General features: G+C 40.4%; 1 protein-coding gene across 4 annotated transcripts in view; it reads right to left on the bottom strand.

The window, feature by feature from the left end:
• Positions 1–6,437: 6,437 nt before the first annotated feature.
• The window catches only part of ZNF652 (zinc finger protein 652), a 63,784-nt gene continuing 49,824 nt past the window's right edge, over positions 6,438–20,397 (bottom strand). For all 4 annotated transcript variants that reach the window (XM_043904249.1, XM_043904250.1, XM_043904247.1 and 1 more), the window contains one exon: positions 6,438–15,530. In XM_043904249.1, the coding sequence (XP_043760184.1) occupies positions 15,019–15,530 (512 nt within the window). In that variant the 3' untranslated portion in view covers positions 6,438–15,018. The remainder of the gene's footprint in view (positions 15,531–20,397) is intronic.

Below are 20,397 nucleotides of genomic sequence, written 5' to 3'. Positions count from 1 at the left end.
CAACCAGACCCCTGGACTTGTCATAGTAGACATGCAATGGATGAGAATTCAACTTTATCTGGAATTCTGCTACTCTTACATTTAAAAACTGGACCTGATCTTCAGCTATTCTGCTTTCTGACTGCAGAAAATGAGGATCTGTCCTTATATGTTGCCAAGGCAATTAGTTTTCTATTGCTGTGTAACAAAAGACCACAAAGAGTTGCTTTAAAAAATATCCACTTAGTATCATGCAGTTATGTGGTTTAAGAGTCTGGGCAGACTGGACTAGGTTCTGCTTAGGGTGTCAGGTCAGCTGTGCCATAGTATATAACATAAATATGGGGGTAGAATGTCATCATATTAACAGGTTCCAAGGATTAGGGCATAGAGTCTTGGGAGGCCATTTTTAGAATTCTGCCTTCTATAGTCTATCCTGTGGTCCCCAAAGATTCACATTCCTCCTAAATGCAAAATATACTCAACCCCTTCCAAAATTCCCAAGGGTTCATCCTATTACAGCATCAATTCAAAGTCCAAAATCTCATCTAAATATCATCAACTCAAAAGTACAAAGTTTTATCGTCTAAATCAGGCGCAGATCAATCTACTGAGTAACCCACTAAGTACAGCTCCTGGGCACAATTCTCCATCTACTGACCCATGAAACTAAAGAAATAACAGGCTCTGGTTCAAAAAGCAGGAAATGTCATCAGTCCAAAGCAGTCATTAAATCTAATCAAGCAAGCTCTTAGATTTCAAGGCCTGGGACAACTGGCTCTTGACTCTGCCCTTGGGGCTCTTGGATCCCCTATTCTTCATTTTTCATGAAAGATAGCACATGTTTTCAGCTGAGATGTTTTATCAACCTGCTTCTTGCCAGTGAAATTTGGGGGACCCAAAAACCTTCTCTCATTTTCCACTGTCTCTTTCCCTGTGGGTATAAATTTCTTGAGAACCTTGTGGGCCTTGCATCCGTTGCACAGGGATTAACCAAACATTTAATGAGACAAAAGTCTCTCCCACACATCTTTCTGGAATAATTCCTTCTCTACATTTGGCTTCTGCTGAGAAGGCTAAGGAGCAACAACCCCTAAGCTTCCTATAGGACCCCTGGTTTGCTTGAGATCTATGACAATGACAGAGACTGAACTGTGTTCTCCCCAAATTCATCCTTGAAATCCTACCTCCCAGTACCTTAGAATGTGATTTTATCTGGAAATAGGGTTACTGCCGAGGTAATTAGCTAAGATGAGGTCAACCTGGAATAGGTGGACCCTTAATCCAGTATGACTGGTATCCTTAGAAAAAGGGGAAATACACACACATACATAACACACACACACGGAGATGCAATGAGAAGATGGAAGCAGATATCAGGATGATGCTTCTACAAGCCACAGAATTCCAGAGATTGCCAGCAACCCCCAAGAAGCTAGACAGAGGCGTGGAACAGACGGTCAGTCTTCAGAAGGAACCAACCCTGCTGACACCTCAATCTCAGGAACTGTGAGACAATACATTATTGTTATTTAAGCTACCAAGTTTGTGGTACTTAACTGCAGCACCCCAGCAAACTAGTACAACCCCTGATCTCTGGTGACTGGCTCATGGATCTTTCTGAAGTTTCAGCAAAAGGTTTTATAGCCACATACCAGGGCTTTTCTTTAGGCCAGTTTTTGGCAGCCATTTGGCTTCCTTGGTGGCTCAGATGGTAAAGAATCTGCCTGCAATGCGGGAGACCTGGGTTCCATCCCTGGGTTGGGAAGATCCCCTGAAGAAGGTAAAGGTTACCCACTCCAGTATTCTGGCCTGGAGAATTCCGTGGACTGTACAGTCCATGGAGTCCCAAAGAGTCGGACACGACTGAGCAACTTTCACTTTCACTTTCTGAATTTTAGTATCTTTTGCAATCTAGATAGGCTGAGAATTTCCCAAATCATTGTCTCCATTCCCTTTTTTTTTTTTTTTTTTTTTTTTTTTTTTTTTTTTTTTTTTTTTTTTTTTGTTATTGTTTCCATTCCCTTTTAACAATTCTTCCCTTAATTTCTTTCTCTCCTCTTGTATTTTACAATCATTAGCAAAAAGAAACCAGGCTTTGCCTAGAGAATTTCGGCTATGTATCTACATTCCTCGCTTATAAGTTCTGTTTTCCACATAATGCTGGACACAATTCTGCTAAGTTTTCTGCCACTACATAACAAGAATTACCCTCTCTCCAGTTCCAATAACATATTCCTCACTTCTGTCTGTGCCCTGTCAGCATCTTAAATTTATGTTTCTATTAATGATTTGTTCATGGAGATTGAGGCTTTCTCTAAGGCAGTTTAGGATCTCTAAATTTTCCTCATGTTCGTTTGACCTGCAGCATCTTGAATGTACATATGTTTACTAAGAGTCGGTTCAAGGCAATCTAGGTCTTTTCTGTCATGCCCCTCGAAATTCTCCTGGCCTCCACCCGCTGCCCAGTTCCAAAGCCATTTCCACCTTTTTGGGTATTTGTTTTGGTACTCTGCTTCCAGGGACCACATGGTTTAACTTTCTATTGCTGAATATCACAAATTGCGGGGGCGGGGGGGGGGGGGGGCTTGAAACAACACAAGGCCCTTGGCTTTCACACTCATCTTCAGTTGGTCATTAAGCAGGCTCAGCCATTCATTATCTTACTCCAATGCATCAATGGCATTCACCAATAGCCTTCAGATTCCACTGTCTTTAGAGTTAGTACTTATTCCGCCTCTCAAAAGCCAACAACCGCACCCCTCAACCCCCATGCCCAGCGCATTCCCTTCTGTAGGGTCACCACTAGTGACAGTTTGAACAGTTGTCCCACCTATCACTAGTGATGGTGTCTTCATTACCAGCTGCCCAGCAAGGGTCCAAAATCCCATTTTTGACTCTGCTTCCCTGAGCCAATCCTAGTGCCAACTGTATTAGGTCAGGTCCAGATAAAACTTGCAAAGTCTTCAAGGAAGGACTGGACAGAGGTCAAGCTGGGCAGAGTTGAACTGTGATGCATTCACAGCAAGGAACTCAGCTGATCTCACAGGAGGTCAGGAGAGGGCAGCTCTTTAAAACTGTGCACCCTGAGGCAACAAGTCCGGGTCTTTGTACCTCTGCACCAACCAGTCACTGGATGTAGGCTGCCCTTGGGGAAGGGAGGAGGTGTGACTTTGGGGGAGGTGGCTGTCTTCAGCTGAGAGCAATCCTGGAGAGACTCAGAAGCTGAGGCACAAAGGCTTTGGAGTGACTGGGAGAATGAGAGCCTGGACCCTGAAGTGGTAGCAGTGGGGTCGGGGAGGGGGCAAGGGGTGCTTGGGGGGTAGAATTTGGAAAAGCACACCACAACATCTACTGCAATTGTTGTTTTCTTTATCTGCTAATAGACAACATTTATACTTTTGTGTTAATTCTTTATTGTTGCACAAATTACCCCCAAACTTAAAACAACAAAGGTATCATTTCATTGTTTGTTGGTCATGAATCTGAGCTCAGCCTAGACAGGTGTCTCTGGCTCAGGATCACCAAGCTGCTGGCCTGAGCTAAGTCAATTCCAGACTGTACTGTGCTGGACAGCCCGCTTCCAAGCTCACTGATGTGGCTGTTGGCAGGCCTCAGAAGATCACTTCCAAGTTCACCCACGTGGTTGCTGGCAGGCTTCCGTTCCTGGGCAAGTCCTCCATAGGCTGCCTTTAAGTGTTTTCACGACATAGCAGCTGGTGATTAAAGAGGAAGAGACCACGACCCGGAGTCCTTTTTCTTTGCTCCCAAGTCTTCTTGTAACTAATCTTGGAAGTGAAGCTGCATCATTTCTGTCATATTCAATTCCTTAGAAGCAAGTTTCTGAATTCAGCCCAACTAAAGGGGAGAGGATTGCATGGGGTGCAAATATCAGGAGGTGGGGGTCACTGGGACCACCTGTCACAAATACTACTTGGCGAACACTGAGCTAAGCATTTTACCTGTCTGGTTTTATTTAATCCTCACAGTGACCTTAAGGGAGCTACTATTAATATCTTCCTTTGCAGATGTGGAAATAGGCACAGAGTGGTTAGATAACCTGCTCAAAGCCATACAAGTGACTGTTAGAGGAGAGAAAAAAGAGTCCAGTTTTGTAGACACACACAAATCTATGTGTTTCTAATTCTTATACTGTCTCCATTAATAACATCTTAGGAACCTCAAAATTGTTGCAAAGATCAAAGCTAGATTGGGGGCTACCAGCTTTAGGTGCAGGGGTTGGGAGTGAGAGGTACCAATCAGAGGGGTCTAAACCCAGGCAATTCCTAACTCAGGAAGCTCAGGAAAAAGGCTGGGGACACAGAAGGCAGGCCAGAAGTCTGGGTAGAGGGGAATTTTGAACTGGCTGTGTTCTTGATGAAATCAGCTATGGACATGAGGAAACCCCTCCTTCCTTTGCAAGTTTACAGTTGCTGAGTAGGGACTAGAAATAGAAGTAGCAGGGTTACAAATGAGCTACAACGATCACTTAGTCATGCCCCCCAAAGTTCTTGCATAGTTATAAGCTTTTAATCGTTAGACTTAAGTTTTAACTGTTTTAACTGTCAGACTTAAATCTTAGGGTTTTTCCAAGTTATCTTACTGCTGTGTAACAAACCACCCCGAATCTTAGTGGTTTCTAACAAAAATAATTTCTAGTGATTCTCTGAGTTGGCTGGGCAGTTATTGTGCTGGAATCACCTGGGCTCTTAAGCAGGTGTTTAGTTGGAGTGTTAGCTGAGCTGACGGGTCTGTGATGCCCTCACCCACAGGCTTGGAATCTTGACAGGGACACCTGGGACGTCTGTTTCCAGCAGTTCTTGTCAGTCAGTGGTCTCACCTGAGTGACCTCAGTCATGTCCCCAAAAAACAAAGACGGCTGCTGCACTAGGCTCCTGAACCACATCATCACTTTCCTCACATTCTATTGCTCAAAGAAGTCATGAGACAGTCCAGGTTCAAGGTAGTTGAGAATGGCCACTAAGTGCCTACTGGGAGCTTAATGGAGAGAGGGGCAAGGCCAAGACTACAAAAGGGTGTGGACACAAGGAGGCATGGCTCATCAAGGATCACTGTTATTACCATTTACCACCAGAGACCTTGACACTGCAAGAAAGTAGTTCTAGCTACCTTGGTACAAGCAGCAGGTTAGAAGCCCCACAAGATAGGACTGCAGTGTGCCCAAGATTGACCTGTCTTCACTGCAGGACACTGGGATGAGCAATGGCTGATCTGTGCTAGGAGCTTCAGAGTCTGGACCCGATCAGAAATAGAAGCATGTAAGACATAAGATTTTGGAAGACCCAGTTAAAATAACCAGATTCTACATGAAATTGAATTCAGGCTGCTGTTGGGATAAAATAATACACATACACATATACCCTGCTTTAGAAAGATTCTTCAAACTGCAGGCAGAACTTAGTGGGTCTTAAAATTAACTTTGTAGTTCAAGGTCGGCATTTAAAAAATAGAAAAATCAAAGTGGATATTTTTCTTGAATTAATTCACTTATACAAACAAACTCATCATTATATATATTGGATAGCCAACTAATGAGAAAATACATTTCTTACTATGGGTCACAGCCAAAGTTTGAAAGCCACTGATTTAGTATATGCTGGCGTCAGGGGCTATCTACTTTATATTCATGAAAAAAGTGTGTTAACATCAGTATTTAGTCAGAGTTACAAAATGATAGAAAATAAGAATGTCAATTCTATGATTTGGGCAGTTATGTTCCACTCTAAGAGGTTTTAAACAAAAGGAACCTTGAACAAGGTTTGCTTTCTATGTGCTTAACTCCCTCAGTGGAATCCTTAATCTGAATGAAATAGGGTGCATCCTGAGCTGAAAGGCTCCTGGCAGAAAATGGTTGCTCCTCCAGTGGCTACAGTTAACAGCTCATGTGTTGGAGAATTATTTACTTGCTTGTTGTCGGATTTCCTCCACTGGAACACAGGCTCCATGAGAGCAGAGACTATCTTGTTTATGGTGGAACCCGCAGTGGGCAGATCAGTGCCGAGTACGTGTTAGGCACTCCATAAACATTTGTGGAGCAGACAAATGAATGCATGAATGAATGGGGAAGGGAGCCTCATCAAAGTACCACATTTTATAATCATTGCTTTTCACTGAATGTGCTTTGTAAGTGTTTTCCATCTGGCTTCTTTTTCTTCAGACTGATTCAGAACCCAATCATGATCCTTTTTTCAAACACTGTTTTCTAGGATAGGTTCAGATTATTGCTCAGTAGACAGAGTAGTGTTACTGAAACCAATCAGCATTGAGCCAGGCAGCAGAGAAAAGAGAGAACTAATCACTCTAACTTTGGCCAGCAGCCGTGAAAACATGCTACCCTTCATACAGAGGTCAGCAGGATTAATGGGCTGGACAGCGTGTTATGAAGACTGTCAACTGAGGATAAGGAAGAAATGAAGTGAAGAAAGACACGCAATGGATATGGCTACTTTTTTTTTCTTTTACTGTGAACATTAGCATTAAATTGGTTACCGTACACATCCAAAGGCCCAGCATCTTGGAAATATCATGAAATGGCACACCTTGTACCAGAGTCTCACAAGAATAAAATAGACAATGCTACATCAAGTGGTTAAAAATACACAAAAAAGTAGTTTTAACAGTCTATAAATTTTTATACTTAAAATCATGATTGAGTTGAAATAAAAAAAGTGCATTTCAATTGCTAAAAAAATAATATTGGTATAGTTAACACGAGGCGGGGGGGAATCAGTACATTGAGGGATCTGACAGGATGCTGGAATACAGAGGACTCCGGGAAGCTGGGCACGTTTGGAGACGTGGGAGGGAAGCTTGGTTCCCCCTCACCAGGATTCCCTGGGGCCGAGCAGCTCTCCCTCCCCAGGGTCTTTCCCATCTTATGAGATCCTGTCCCATTACCTGTCACCTCCCCAACTGAAGACTCCTCTAAACTTCTTTGCAGCATGAGAGGTACCTGCCCTACATGAGTCCAACTTGACCTTCGACTGCATCCTCATAGAGGTAGGAGAGGGACTCTGCCCTCTTCTGGACTTGACACAAGTACCCCAGCCACATGGCCTTAATCCTTATGACCTAGCAGGCAGAACAGGGACCAAGCAGCTTCTGTTTCGTCAAACTCCTTTGGACAAATGTTCAACATTCAACAACAAGCTCTGTAAACCTAACGCTGAACAACTCCTGGCAAGCCAACTGGATTTTTTCTTTAAGAAATGAGGAAAAGTGCAAGTGATTTCAGTACTGTCAGGGAAAACAAAAAATAAAGACAAACAAGTCACACCTGGCCCCGTTACCTAAACCAATCACAGCTTCAGTTCTCTTTTTCATCAAATGGAGTTACAAGCAGATGCCTCTGTCTACCTATAGTGCTCAGGGTCAGATTTGGCTGGGGAAGAAGGGCCAGGCAGACACCCGTTTGGAAGGCCATTTCAGGTGCAAACACCTCCCACTTCTACAGGCTAAATAGTTAGGGTCTGGGGTTTCCTCTTGGTTGATAACTGACCTGCGTCTTGTGAGGAAGACGCCGCTATAAGCACAAACAAACCGTGTGATCAGAGAGCTGACGAGGATTAGGAGCCTGAAGACAAATAATTGACACAGAGGGGACTTGAGCTGAACTCTAACTGGGCGGAGTGGAAGCCGTAGCAGACCTCCCCCAGGTCAGGATGCAGAGCTGACCCTGATGACGTGCTCCCTGCTATAACAGACATGTGCTCGGAGCAGAGAAGGTAAGAAGCATTTCCTCATTCGTACTCTAGTTATCCCTGCCGCTCTTCTTCTTCTTAGAGGCGTGATGGCCCTGCACTGGTGGTGGGATTTGGGAGGCAGTAGTAAGGAGGGTGGCCTTCCTGCTTTGCATTTAGCACAGGACAGATCCCTCTCAAGGGAAGGTTCTGGCTTTCGATTCAGATGCCTGACCCACAACGACACCTGACCCACACATCAACCTTTGTTTCCATAAGGCTGAGCACTTAGTAATATGGGGAAATGTCTTGAAAACCAAGATCTGAAAACAAATATTGAGTCAAGAAAGGATATTCTGTAAGAGACTTTAAAGTGGGACGTTGCTTTAGAAGGTGAGAATAAAGAAGCTGAAGTATTTTGTTGCTCCCTTGTGGACAAAGCCAGTACTGCTGGTGGAGCAGAATCAAACTGCCCGTGTCAAGAAAAGAGGAAAAGGCATACTCAAACTTGCATAAGATTTAGAATTCATCTGAGGCTGCATATGTATGGTTGGGGATACAACTCTAGCAGGAGACACCAAAATTATGCCACATAGTTTCTTTCTTTTCACTTTTGGAAAAAGTCTCAGGAGTTGAATGATCAAGCATAGAAAAGGTATTTCTAGGTCAAGTTAGAGATTCTAAGAGAGTCAAGTATTTCCCCATGAGCTTTCAAATGCAGTTAAACATAGCCTCAAGTCCTATGCAGAAAGTGAGTTGGAGTCTCTGGCCTTGCAATCACAGTGTCCCTTTCCACCCGTAAAAGGCAGCTAAGAAGGAAGCTGTGTTTGTCAAGGGAGCTGGATATTTAGAAACAATGGGACTCTTTGGCGCATCCACTACAGAGACAGGCTCTTTGGTTGACCAAACCCAACAACACAAGTACCAGACTTCCTTCCAAGTTTGGAAGGAAAATTCAGCTCCTACCCCTTCTTGCCCTGTCCCCCAAATCATTTTCAAGTAATTTGTAACATCCCGGATCTCATCAGGGAAGCTCAGATAGTGTGAAACTAGAAAGTGGAGGTGACACTTCTCCGGGGCAAAGATCCTTAGCTACCTGTGCCAAATGTCTCACACAGACATGGACATGAAACAAGTCAAGTCTGTCTCAGGGATGTGGCTCCTCAGTGTGAGCCCCCCATCGCTGCCACTGCTGTACTGCCTGAGAGTCCCAGGAGAAAAGCCAGATATACAGAGTGGTTGCTTTCAGTAGAAAGTTACTACATAAAAGAGGCAAACTTCTAGGTCAATAATGGGGACTACCAAGGCATAGCAAAGTAAAAAGATTTAAAACAACAAGAAACTTTTGTTACTTATTTCTGTAGAAATCAACTTTTTGCATTTCGGAAACTAGTATTCCCATTCAAAATAGCCATTGAAATCTTCAAATGTCTAGAACATATTCATTACCAAACATAAGCATTCTCACAATTTTGCACTACCCCATCAATAACATACTGTCACCAGATAAAAAGCAGTAAGAATTTATAAACAGCTGCCTTCTTAGACTCCCACTTCATGTGGATATTAGTTAGTCTTGAAAACCTGAGTATTAGAATTATTAACTTTAAGGAAAGAGACATGACATTTCAAGTCAGAAAGGAAAGATTTTGACTAAGGCCAATATACTCAACTTAACAGCCTTCTTTTACTTAAAAAAAAAAAGCAATCTAATTTCCTTATTTGAAAGAATTGAATTTGTTTTCAGTTTCGGAGGAGAACTGAAAGGGAGCAAGAGACCTGTACACAGCACAAACTACAGTGTTGACCGTGAAAGGTGAGCCAATGACTAAAAATGTTTTTATCAATAAGGTGCTCATATCACATGGAGAATACAAAGAAACCTCCTTCTTATTACATCCTTCATATATTACGTATCAACAATATTTTAAAAATTAATTAGATGAGAACAGTAGAAGAGAAAGTAACTGGAAGTTTTTGAGGGATAGGATAAGAGGCAGATCAAAAATCAGTAAGGGACTTCTGATAAACCCAGAGAGCAATTTGAAATTAGACTAAAATAAAATTATGAGTACAACCTTGCAAAATGTTTCTAGAAGAGAGCGAGCACATAGAAAGAGGGCATAGCAACAGCAGCATTCATGATCCCTTACTCAGAAAGGGGAGGCATTCAGGAAGACTAAGATGAGAAAAAGATGTTCAGAAGAGATACTTAATGACCTTTAATTTGAAAGGAACATCTAGTTTCTGGTGAAAAACACATGAGGAGTAAGATAAGGATAAAATATTTCATCATTAGAGATGTAATACATGGAGAAACAAGATATAAATAAAAGTTTAAAGTGTAATCTAAATGGGGGAACAAAACAGAAATGTATAAAAAATTCACACCCAAGGTTTCAGCAAGCTGGTAGAGACAAATCAACTGGAATATAGGTGCGTTCCAATAGTCGTGGAGGATGAAATATTCAGAGGTAGGATTCAGATCAGGAAAAGAATGTTCCAGGATGCTGGCTTTTTGAAGGCACTCGAGAACAGAGTGAGAGGGACTGAAGTGGCAGTGAGAGAGATCAGAGAGATGGACACTCACTAATCTGTCGTAAGAAGATTGAAAACAACTCCAGGAGCACTGTGACAATACATATATTACCAAGTTATACACAGAGTATAACAAGGTTGAAATCCACTTTGTAAGTAGTTTCTGACAATAGTATAGCTTCTACTTAGGGGATAAGGAAGAGAAGTTTGTTTTCTGGATATGCAATTCTGCAAATGATAAATGGTATACTATCTAATTCTTTAAACAAAAGTACTGAGTTACAGCTTCAAAGCTGGGACAATCAAGGAGTGTGATTTTCCTTTGAATACTGCAAAACCTATCCTCTAAGACAAAAAGATCTGATCACAAAGTCTATAAAAAGTCCAGAGAGTATAAAAGTACAGAACTATGAAAGTAGATATCTTGATGGCAACTTTTATGGCTTCCATAGAAAGTCTAGAGAGGATCTCTGGTTTGCTTTATCGAGGTAGTGTCCAGGGTTGGAAGGTCATTGTTATTTGTCACAAATGCTACAGATGACAGAAGCAGGTTAGCTAGGGTGTTGCTAGTACATAATAATGCCAGTATCTCTTAATGGCTGACCTTTCATTCCTGAAAAAAAAGAAAGAAAGAAAGATCTTTTGGGAAATTTCCTATCTTGGTTCAGGCAAAGGAAAATTAAAACCCAATATTTACTTGCTCAATTTTAATAGTCTGAAGAAATCCAAGTGAGTTGATTTTTGTAATGGGACATAGTTCATAAAATTCCTAAATGTAATTTATCCCTTTTTCATCAAATACTTCCCATACCATCTGGAATAGCATCAAAATGTTCATCATGTTGGTCAGCAACATAATAATAAAAGTCGTCTCTTCTATACAGTAGCTCAAACAGAAAGGTTTCTCTAACTTTAGTTTCTCTCTCTTTTTTCAGACATTAAAATCCCACCCACCATTCTGTATTTCACTGACTGAAATCTTTAAGATGTGGTAAATACACACACAGACACACACATATATATATACACACACATCTGCAATGAATTTCTGTTTCTGCTTGATTTTCTTAAAATTTCCAGTGAAATAAAAATTAAACTAAACAAGCCATTCAACAAACATAAAAACTGAAAGAAAAAAAAAGTCAAGAAATAGAAAATAAAAAGTTTACAAGCATCTCTTCAGAGTATTTTGCCTTTAGAATACAAGGGACAATCAACCACACATATAGAGTGTATATAGGGAACATTCTAACCACAATGAAAATGTTCTTCCAATCAATGTTGGTTTAAGAAAGATGGTATGACTATGGTAATGTCCATGTTGTCGTTAATTTAGAACAGAAAATGTAAATGGTAGACTGTAAAAGTATACGTAACTGATTTGTAAAGGCTACTGTGAACTATGTAGCGAAGTTTTATGTGGAGACTTCCCTGCCTGCTAAAAATAGGAATCAAATCACAAATATGCATGGAAAGGAAGCCACATGCTTTAAACTGCTCATCTTATTTTCTTCATTCAAATGGAAAAAATCTAACTCTGTATAAGCCTGCCCCTCTCAATTTGAGAAAGCAACAAGCAGCCTTTCATTAAGGATAAGGAAGAGTTTATATTTGAATGACAAATCTACGTGAAAGAATAGAAAAATGTAAAAAGTAAATTAAAAAGCAATTTATCAATTCAAGTTGGGAATTTCTAAGTAAGTCTTAATTCTAGCAATGGTACAAGCCTTTGAAGACAGTAAAATTGAAGTCATGAAAAACAGCCTCAATTTGATATCTATATTAATGCTGAAATGTGGCCTTTGTTGTCTTTAAAATTTAAGTACAGATAAGGGCTGAGAACTCAAATTCCTCCAGAGTTCTTTTTTTCATAAACAGATAACAAATAGGTAATAATTTCTGAAGAAGTCACAGGGTGCTGTACTATAGGTGGGAGGGAACACACCACACAACACAACTTTTATCTTAGTAAAGGATCCCAATCAAATTTTTAACCCTGAGTTTGAGTCTTAAGCGTGTTAAACCTGATGCACATAAATGTTTAAGGCTTCATCCTGCAGTTCTTCTATTCAGAAACACTGTTACGAATATTCTCAATGCATTTCATTAGGTATATGTAATCTGACACTGATGAACAGCCAATATGCTCCGAGCAGTTTTCCTGAAGACCACAAACCCCAAATCAGGGAAGATATACTTAACTAGGGGAAAAATTTAAGTTTCCAGGTTGTTCCATAATACATTTCACTAAGAACTGTGTGAAAACAATGCTGATTTTTTAAAAAAAGATAATCTTTTTTTTTTGGCTTCCATTAAGGGTGGTAGTGATTCTTCTGCTTAGTATTGGTTTTCCTACATAGCAGATATTTTCTTATGGCTATATTCACTTGAATGAAAAAAGAAATATGACTACCTGAATTTTCCAGTGTGTAGTTTATAGTACACCTCATAAAATGGTTGACTCTGTAAGTCTCCAGTTAGAATTCAGAACTGCAGCCCAATACTGTAAATTTATTTAGAATAAAATAAGGTATAACCAATTAATTAAGCTCAATTTACATCTTAAAAATCATTTTAATATTATAAGCTTGGGCATGAAAAAATGGTATGTCCACACAAAGGTGTATACCCACAAACTTGTCATGGAATGGAAATTGTGGAAGTAAGGGGAGGCAGCCACTAAAGATAGAGCAGTCATAAATAAAGAATTAGCTTTTCTTATTGGTTTGGGTACTTGAGTGTTCAAAGAACGTATACAAACATTTAAAACAGCATTCTTTAGAAGTTACATCCAAAAATATGGAGAAAAGTATGATACTGAAGGTACTTTCTTGCCTCACTTCCAAATTTTGCTATGCTCACTATAGAAGACAAAGGCGATAATCAGAAAGAAAAAATTTGGAAGTATTAAACCAAAAAGCTAGCAGAGAATGCAATATTTTAAAAATAGGGACTTAAACTCAATGGAGAGTTCCAGTTTTTCCTACCACAGTTTTTCCGAGCTAATAAGCCAGAAAAGTGCTGCAAATATTTCTGCACACTTAATATTAAAAATAAAAAATAAATAAAAGTCAGGGTTCCGAGTCACGCAAAGATTTAAAAGCCCGAGGAAAGAAAAATGAAGAAATTTCAAGATTAAAAAAACTGAGGAAGGAAGAGAGAGAGAAAGTAGACTTTGCACTGGAACTCAGTTCATTGACATGAAAAATTACAAAACTTTTAGCTATACTGAGTCTGGATAAATGTGATCAGTTAAAAATAATCTGTTAGCCCTTCTTCTCAACCTTTCCTATAATGAACCCCCGATTGACCATGCTCTTTATAAGTTACCCAAACGCTTCCAAACCTGCCCCAAATTAGAGACTGGCTCTTCTTATCACCAAGAAGACTGCTACCAGGTAATTACTTGCAGAGGACAGGGCAGCAAAATGTCACTTTCTTTCCCTCACTGCAATTTTAACTGTGTTGAACAGCTTGAAGTTGTGACTATATCCACTGATACAAGAGACATTTTAAAAGTCATAACCCATTTGTGTTCTTATCCAAATTTCTCAGCCACTATCAGCAACATCATGTTTTGATTTTAATGTACTATTTTATCTTTCCACAACAATTCTAGAAAAACAAAGCAACCTCAAAATGAGCAGTGTGGCAGGAGACTTCAATCTGTCATCCCACCAAGGTTGAATCTGAACACAGTTCTGAGGGAAGTGAGACGTGACTGAGCTGAAACAGCCTCCCCAACTTCCTCCTCTTGATGGTGTACAGCTTGACTCAGATTTTCAAAACAGGCCAGCTTCAGGTGATTTCCCTGGAAAAGGCTCAACCCCCTGCAAATCATTCCATTTAACACACTAACTGAACCAAACAGAACATGGAGGACAGAGCATGTCCATAAGCCTAACAGACCCCCCAAGTGTTAAGCAGAGATTAAAAAACTACCAAGGACTTACGTCAAGTTCTGAAAGCAAAACCTCATTTTTTGCAGTAACTTGGTCTGGAGACCCTCTGAGATACATCTACTTTCTGAAGCACCTTTGAGTTGTACGGATGTAAGAATAACTTTGAACTATAGAAGTTATATGCATCTTTAAGAATCACATTTTGATGATTATAAAAATTTTTTCTATTTTACAACATAGGTCCAGCTACACTGAAAAAATTACACCGCTTATTGAAATACATTTCATTTTAGAAACAGACTACTAAAGAAGTCTATACAAAAACTCTAAAATAATTTCTGTAGTAAAATAAAGAGTGCATTAGGAGAGCTACACAAAGAAGAAAATTTCTGTCTTTCTCTATAATGCTTGATATACTGTGAAACACAGCTAGCTCAACTCTGAAGCCAGCACCAAAAGCTGAAAATAATTTGTTATGATACACAGTGATACAATTAATGCTCTGGATTAATCTCACAGCCTTCCCGATTAGTACAAAGGAAACCAGGCCTGTCCCCTCTTTGAGGAGAAGTCCAGGATATAAAAGCAAGCATACCTCATCAGCTGATATGAAATTATAAAATTCCACAAGTCTGAGTATTTGAAATTTATAAAAGTCACCAGAAAATGCAAGCAAATTGGGCTTTACTTCGGTGGTTCCCTGGTTTAGATGACAGTTCCCTCCGTGAGCTCACGGTCTTCTCGTTCACTCCCTCGGATGTGCTGATTCACCAAGACAATGACAAAGCTCCTGGTGGAGGCTGAGAGTCTGACAGCTACAGAAATGCTCACCAACCCCCTCTCTGCAAGCTCACACCGGGGCACGTGACTCGTGGAGAACACACTTAAGGAGATGGATGTTAGTGATGCTGTGCTGCACTGCTCTTCTCTGCCAGGTGCCGCAGAAACGTGTCCTCACCCTGGCCTCTGTTATTTAAAGGCTCACTCTTAAAGAGAGCTGGAGGCGGGGGGAGGTGAGGGACGGGGGGAATGGGCAGGTGGTGTGGGTGGTGAGGGTGAGCGTGGATGTGAAGGTGTGAGAAGGGGTGCGGGATGGGCCGGGGGGGCAGAGTGCCGACAGGGTTCACACTGACGGGAGGGGCGGGGGTCGTGGGGGTGTTCACCGCAGAAGGAACTGGGGTGGCTGGGGAGGTTGTGAGTGGGATCTGGACAGCAGGCGGCACGTTCACGGGGCTGGTCACCCGGAAGCACTTCTCCTTGTGGGCCTTAAGCATGTTGGAGAAGCGGAACCGCTGGCCGCACACGTCACACGGGTAGGGCTTCTCGCCTGTGTGAGTCCTACGGTGCCTCTTCATGTTGGGGCGGCTGGTGAAGCTTTTGCCACAGATTTCACAGATAAAGGGTTTCTCTCCTGAGATGAACACAGACACAAAGACATGATTAACACTAGGCGGTAAGTATCTGCTCCAGCTACCCCTCACATTAAATGAGGAGGTTCCCACTCCTCTCCCTTACTGCATGTTATATTCTAATAGTCATAAGAGAGTCCCCCGAAGTTGGGACTTCACAAAAAACAGCAGACACAACTAAAACTTACATACAACCTACCACTGGGGCTTGGTTAAAAGATTTAAAAAAAAAAAAAAAAGACATCTACAAAAGTGAGCTTCCATATCCTACAGGAAGTGGTCAGATGGCTTTCCTGTGCTCACGGGGACCAAGCCCACAGAGGAATCTCTGCTTTTAAGCTAGGCAGGCTGATCTGTGAGCAATTTCTGACATTCCAACCCAAAGTAGAATTTTGCTGAAAATGTCCCATGGAGTAAATAAGTCTCCTTATGTCTACTCGTACCCAATCCATAGCACGTGGCTTACTTTCTGGAATTTGGGGAAATATTGGACTGACTCACCCTACAACAGGGCTTTCACAATGCGGTGTTTCTCTGTAGGCAGTTCTCTACCACATGGGACTGTCTGCACGTCTGAAGAGCACTCAGAGGCCTGGTTCCAGGCTACTAAATGCCCCCAAGACATTCTGACCATCAAAAATGTCCCCATACCATTTCCAAATGCCCATGGGTGTGGGGAGGGTTGAAAGGCAGGCTACCGTTCCTGGTGGAGAACCTTTGGGACAGGGACTCAAAAAGGAAACAAAACCCCGTAATTCTAAGTGCGCCTGGGGAGGAACTTGGGTTTGGGTTCTAAGGGATTAATTTTTAAGCTTTCCTTTGAATTTACTGCATAGCGGACTTACTGCTTATTCTATGCGTTTCCCTGCCCCTCTCCCTCCCTACTGTTTGGGAGAAACAAAATGATGTTTGAGCATATATGTCTGTGATCACTTCATCCAGGATGCTGTGGTACAGTGTGAAGTACCTGTACACACGTGCATCAGTGACCATGTGCTTGTTCATGGAGCTCAGTGTATGGAGCTTCTGTCTTTACTGCAGCTCCTGCTACAAGAGTTTGCTTTCACTTCAATCATTGCTCCCTTTCTTTCTAATAGATGTCCTTATTCTACTCAGTATAAATAAAAGCTACTGCATATTGTTCTAATATGCAGTATTACTTACTTACTGTGTTCTAAGATCTCATTAACCTTTGGTGATCCTGACAACCTTATGAGGGATGTATGTTGTTATCCCTATTTTACTGATGAGGAAATTAAGAAACTTGCTAAAGGTTCTATGGCTAGTGGAGAGGCAGGATTTAAAATTCTGCAGAATGGCTCCAGACACAAAAAGCACAGCACTTTACACCCCAATGCGTTGTGCCTTCCTGCACACACAAAGGAATGTTGTTTTCTTACTGTTTTCCTCCACTTCAAGACTTCTAACCCTTTGGCAAACACCTCTTTATCCATATTGCAGTCTTTACTTCTTCTGTCTGCCTTTGAAAACGGACATCTCCTGGTGCCCTCCTTCCATGGAAGCCAGAATTGTCCTCACTTCCTGAAGACTGAATTGAACCGTCAGGACAGACCAGTTTTCTCCACTGTTACCAGTACTATCTGCTGACTTAGAATATTTCTTTTATCTTCCTACCTTTCATTATTCAATCACTGCCACTCTTCACTGTGATTCACATTCATCTTTCTAGATAAATTCTGTACCCATTTGCTTTCCTTCTTTTTTTTTTTTTTTTTTTGCTTTCCTTCTTTTTAATCCATTTCCTCCAATTAAAAACTTAAAATTCTATGTTAAATGGAATCGAAATTGTGGTATAATTATCTAATGGAGAATGTCATTAAAAACAATATTTTAAAAAGTATAGAAATGTAATTATTAACATGAAAATCTATAATCTATTATCTGTAGTCTATTAAGTAAAACAAGCAAGTTATGAAAATATGTGCATGTGTTATCAAAATGCATACAGGAAAATATGGAAAAACACAACAAATGTTACAAGTGATTATCTTTAGATAATGGGTTGTTTTATTCTCTTTTTTATGCCTATATGTACTTCCTGTTTTCTAAGATAAACATGATTCATTTGTATAATAAAATGTTTTAAGAGCACACCTATTTGATAACCTATTAATCCCCTTGACCCTTTCCTCCTTGACTCTCCAGAGTTAATATTCTTCATTCCTAACAGCCATATGGAACCAGAGCCAAAGGATCTAATCTTTGATTATTAATCTAATACAGGCAAACACTCTCCATTTCACTGATCACTTCATTGGTTCACTATACATGTTACTCACTGAAAGTTTATTAAATATATGGACATGTAACTTTCTGTTACGTGTTCAAACCTGGGTCCAATACCGGATCTCTCTAATCATCTCTCATTTGTAGTCTTCCAGGCTATAATGATTTGCCACAGATAGATCAAAAACTATTAGAATTGGTCTACCACAAATCCATGTAGTCAAATTTAAATGAGTCCTTTTTACTACTTTCTAATCTTTTATCCATTTCTTGAGGTCCTACCAAATTTTCCACATTTGCTGTTCGAGACATAAACCCACAATCTCATGTAACTCTAACTCTCATTATTTATTAGACCCCATCTTTTAACTGTGCTAATGACTGATGATAAAGTTTCCCTGAAACCTCAAGGCAAGATTACAATGAGGCTGAAACAAGGAAAAATAAAAATATAATAATTTGAAATCAACCACCTGTACAATGTCCTATTTTAAGGAAATGCTAGTAAATGGGTGGCTGGAGGAGGTACTAACATCTAAGTCCATCAAGGTAACTAGAAACACATATATCAATACATCTTATGATGTGACCTAACTGTTACATACAGATAAAGCTAACCTAATTGTAAGAAATAGTATTATAGTGAATCTGAAGAACACACAATATAAATGAAGAGAGAATCTGCAGGGAAGATAAAAAAGAGCAACAATTTGGCTAGTTAGCTGTCTTCTGCATTGTTCAAAGGAAAAAGTGATCTGGCCAATAAACATAACCACTCTAGTCTGCTTAAGAATATCCATGAGCAGCATCAGAAATCTGTATATCTATATATCTGGCCTACCATAAGATTACAATCCTTCATCTGGATTACTGCAACAGCCATCTGACTGGTTTCACCTTATCTATTCTTGCTCCCCACTCTCCAATCCACTCTTCACACTGTGTAGCCAGAGTGAACTTTCAGACAGTTTTGTCACACTCTGCTTAAAACCATTTAAGGACTTCCAACTGTCCTTAGAACAAAGCTCAAATTTTTCTACAGGGCTTATCCTGTGATCCAATACTTGCTTATTGCTCTCAGGTATCATGTCTTACCATATTCCCTGTCTCCTCTCCTGCCCTAATTCATCAAATTCTAGCCAATTTCATTTAGTTATATTTACTATGCTCTCATCACCAAACCACTGTTAGGCCTTGCTTGTCTATCACCCTAACCTGACAATAAGGTCTGTGAACCTAGGGACTATTTTAGCCTTGTTCACTACAGTAACCCCATTGAGTAGATTCTTAACATCAATAAATAAATATTAGTTAATTCTAAGACATGCATTCCCCTCCCATACTGACATCTGTGAAACTGATATATACCATAACAATCGATGGCATTTCATTCTTTAATTTGTAGCATTTTCTTAGTGATATATAAACTTAGCTTTGTCATGGAACTGATGACTTCTTGAATTCAGTGAAGGTTGGGACTCACCATTAAGATCATTCGATTACCTTCCTTGCCTATAATTTCCTGTCCCTGACAATCTTGTGATTATAATTTAGCAACTAATATAAATTTTACTTTAGGCAAAGAATATTCTGACCAAAGAATATAGAGTTCTGAACCACCTATCATTCAGCCTTTTCATTGTAAATTAGCAATTTTATTAATATATCATTAAGACTATTTAGCATACACACACAAAAAGACTATTTAGCACACACACACACACAAAGACTATTTAGCACATATCAATCCCTCTGATCCTGACTGGGTACGCTGACAAATTCTACAAGTTGAGAACCAGACTCTGGGATGGTGCTTTTTGCCCTCATGATGTCCTGTGTATCCTTCCATTTTTTTACTTGTTTCATTAAATTTGTATCAGAATAACTGAGTATGTGTTTCTGGAGTCAGACTGCCTTGGACAAGTTTTTTACTCTCTAAGCCTCATCTGAAAAATGAAGATAATAATAGGTTACTGTGATAAGTTAAAAATTCGAGGAAAGTGCTTAGTACAGTATTTGATACATGGTAAACATTCAATGCATTTTAGTGCTACTACTACTATTATTATTACTATTATTATCATCATTACTATCACTGGACTATAAGCTTTTTGAGGGCAAAAACCAGGCCTTAATTCATCCTGTATCTCTAGGTACTTAGCACTATGCCTGGTACAAGGAGAATCAGCAATTATTCTATGTTGAACTCACCCTGTGTCCACACCATCCCAGGAAACCCTGCCTGAGGGCTGGTCGCTTCCCTAGATAAGATCTGCCTCACTTCTGTTTAACTGCAAAGAAATAGCCCAATCAATGTCAGTTCCTGCAATGGCCTTAATCCCCACCAAAACACACTCTACCAGTGGTCCAACCAGCCGCAAAAGAGCTACCTTTTTTCTTCTGTAAAAACTAACCCTTCTTGGGTCCTCTCCAAGGTACTACCGTCATCCTTATTTAATAGTGATACCCGTGGAACCAGAGGCCTACAGGAGTCGCATAATTCAGGTGAGGTCACACTGCTAGTGAGTGGCAGTGCTTTCCCAGTGTGAGCATCATAAGCAATATTAAAAGGCAGATAACAAACCAGGGGGAAGCATTTTAATACTGCTGTTAAACAAGATC

The sequence above is a fragment of the Cervus elaphus genome, chromosome 5 (assembly GCF_910594005.1).
Source record: "Cervus elaphus chromosome 5, mCerEla1.1, whole genome shotgun sequence".
Taxonomy (NCBI): domain Eukaryota; kingdom Metazoa; phylum Chordata; class Mammalia; order Artiodactyla; family Cervidae; genus Cervus; species Cervus elaphus.
This window is presented reverse-complemented; position numbering and strand designations above follow the sequence as displayed.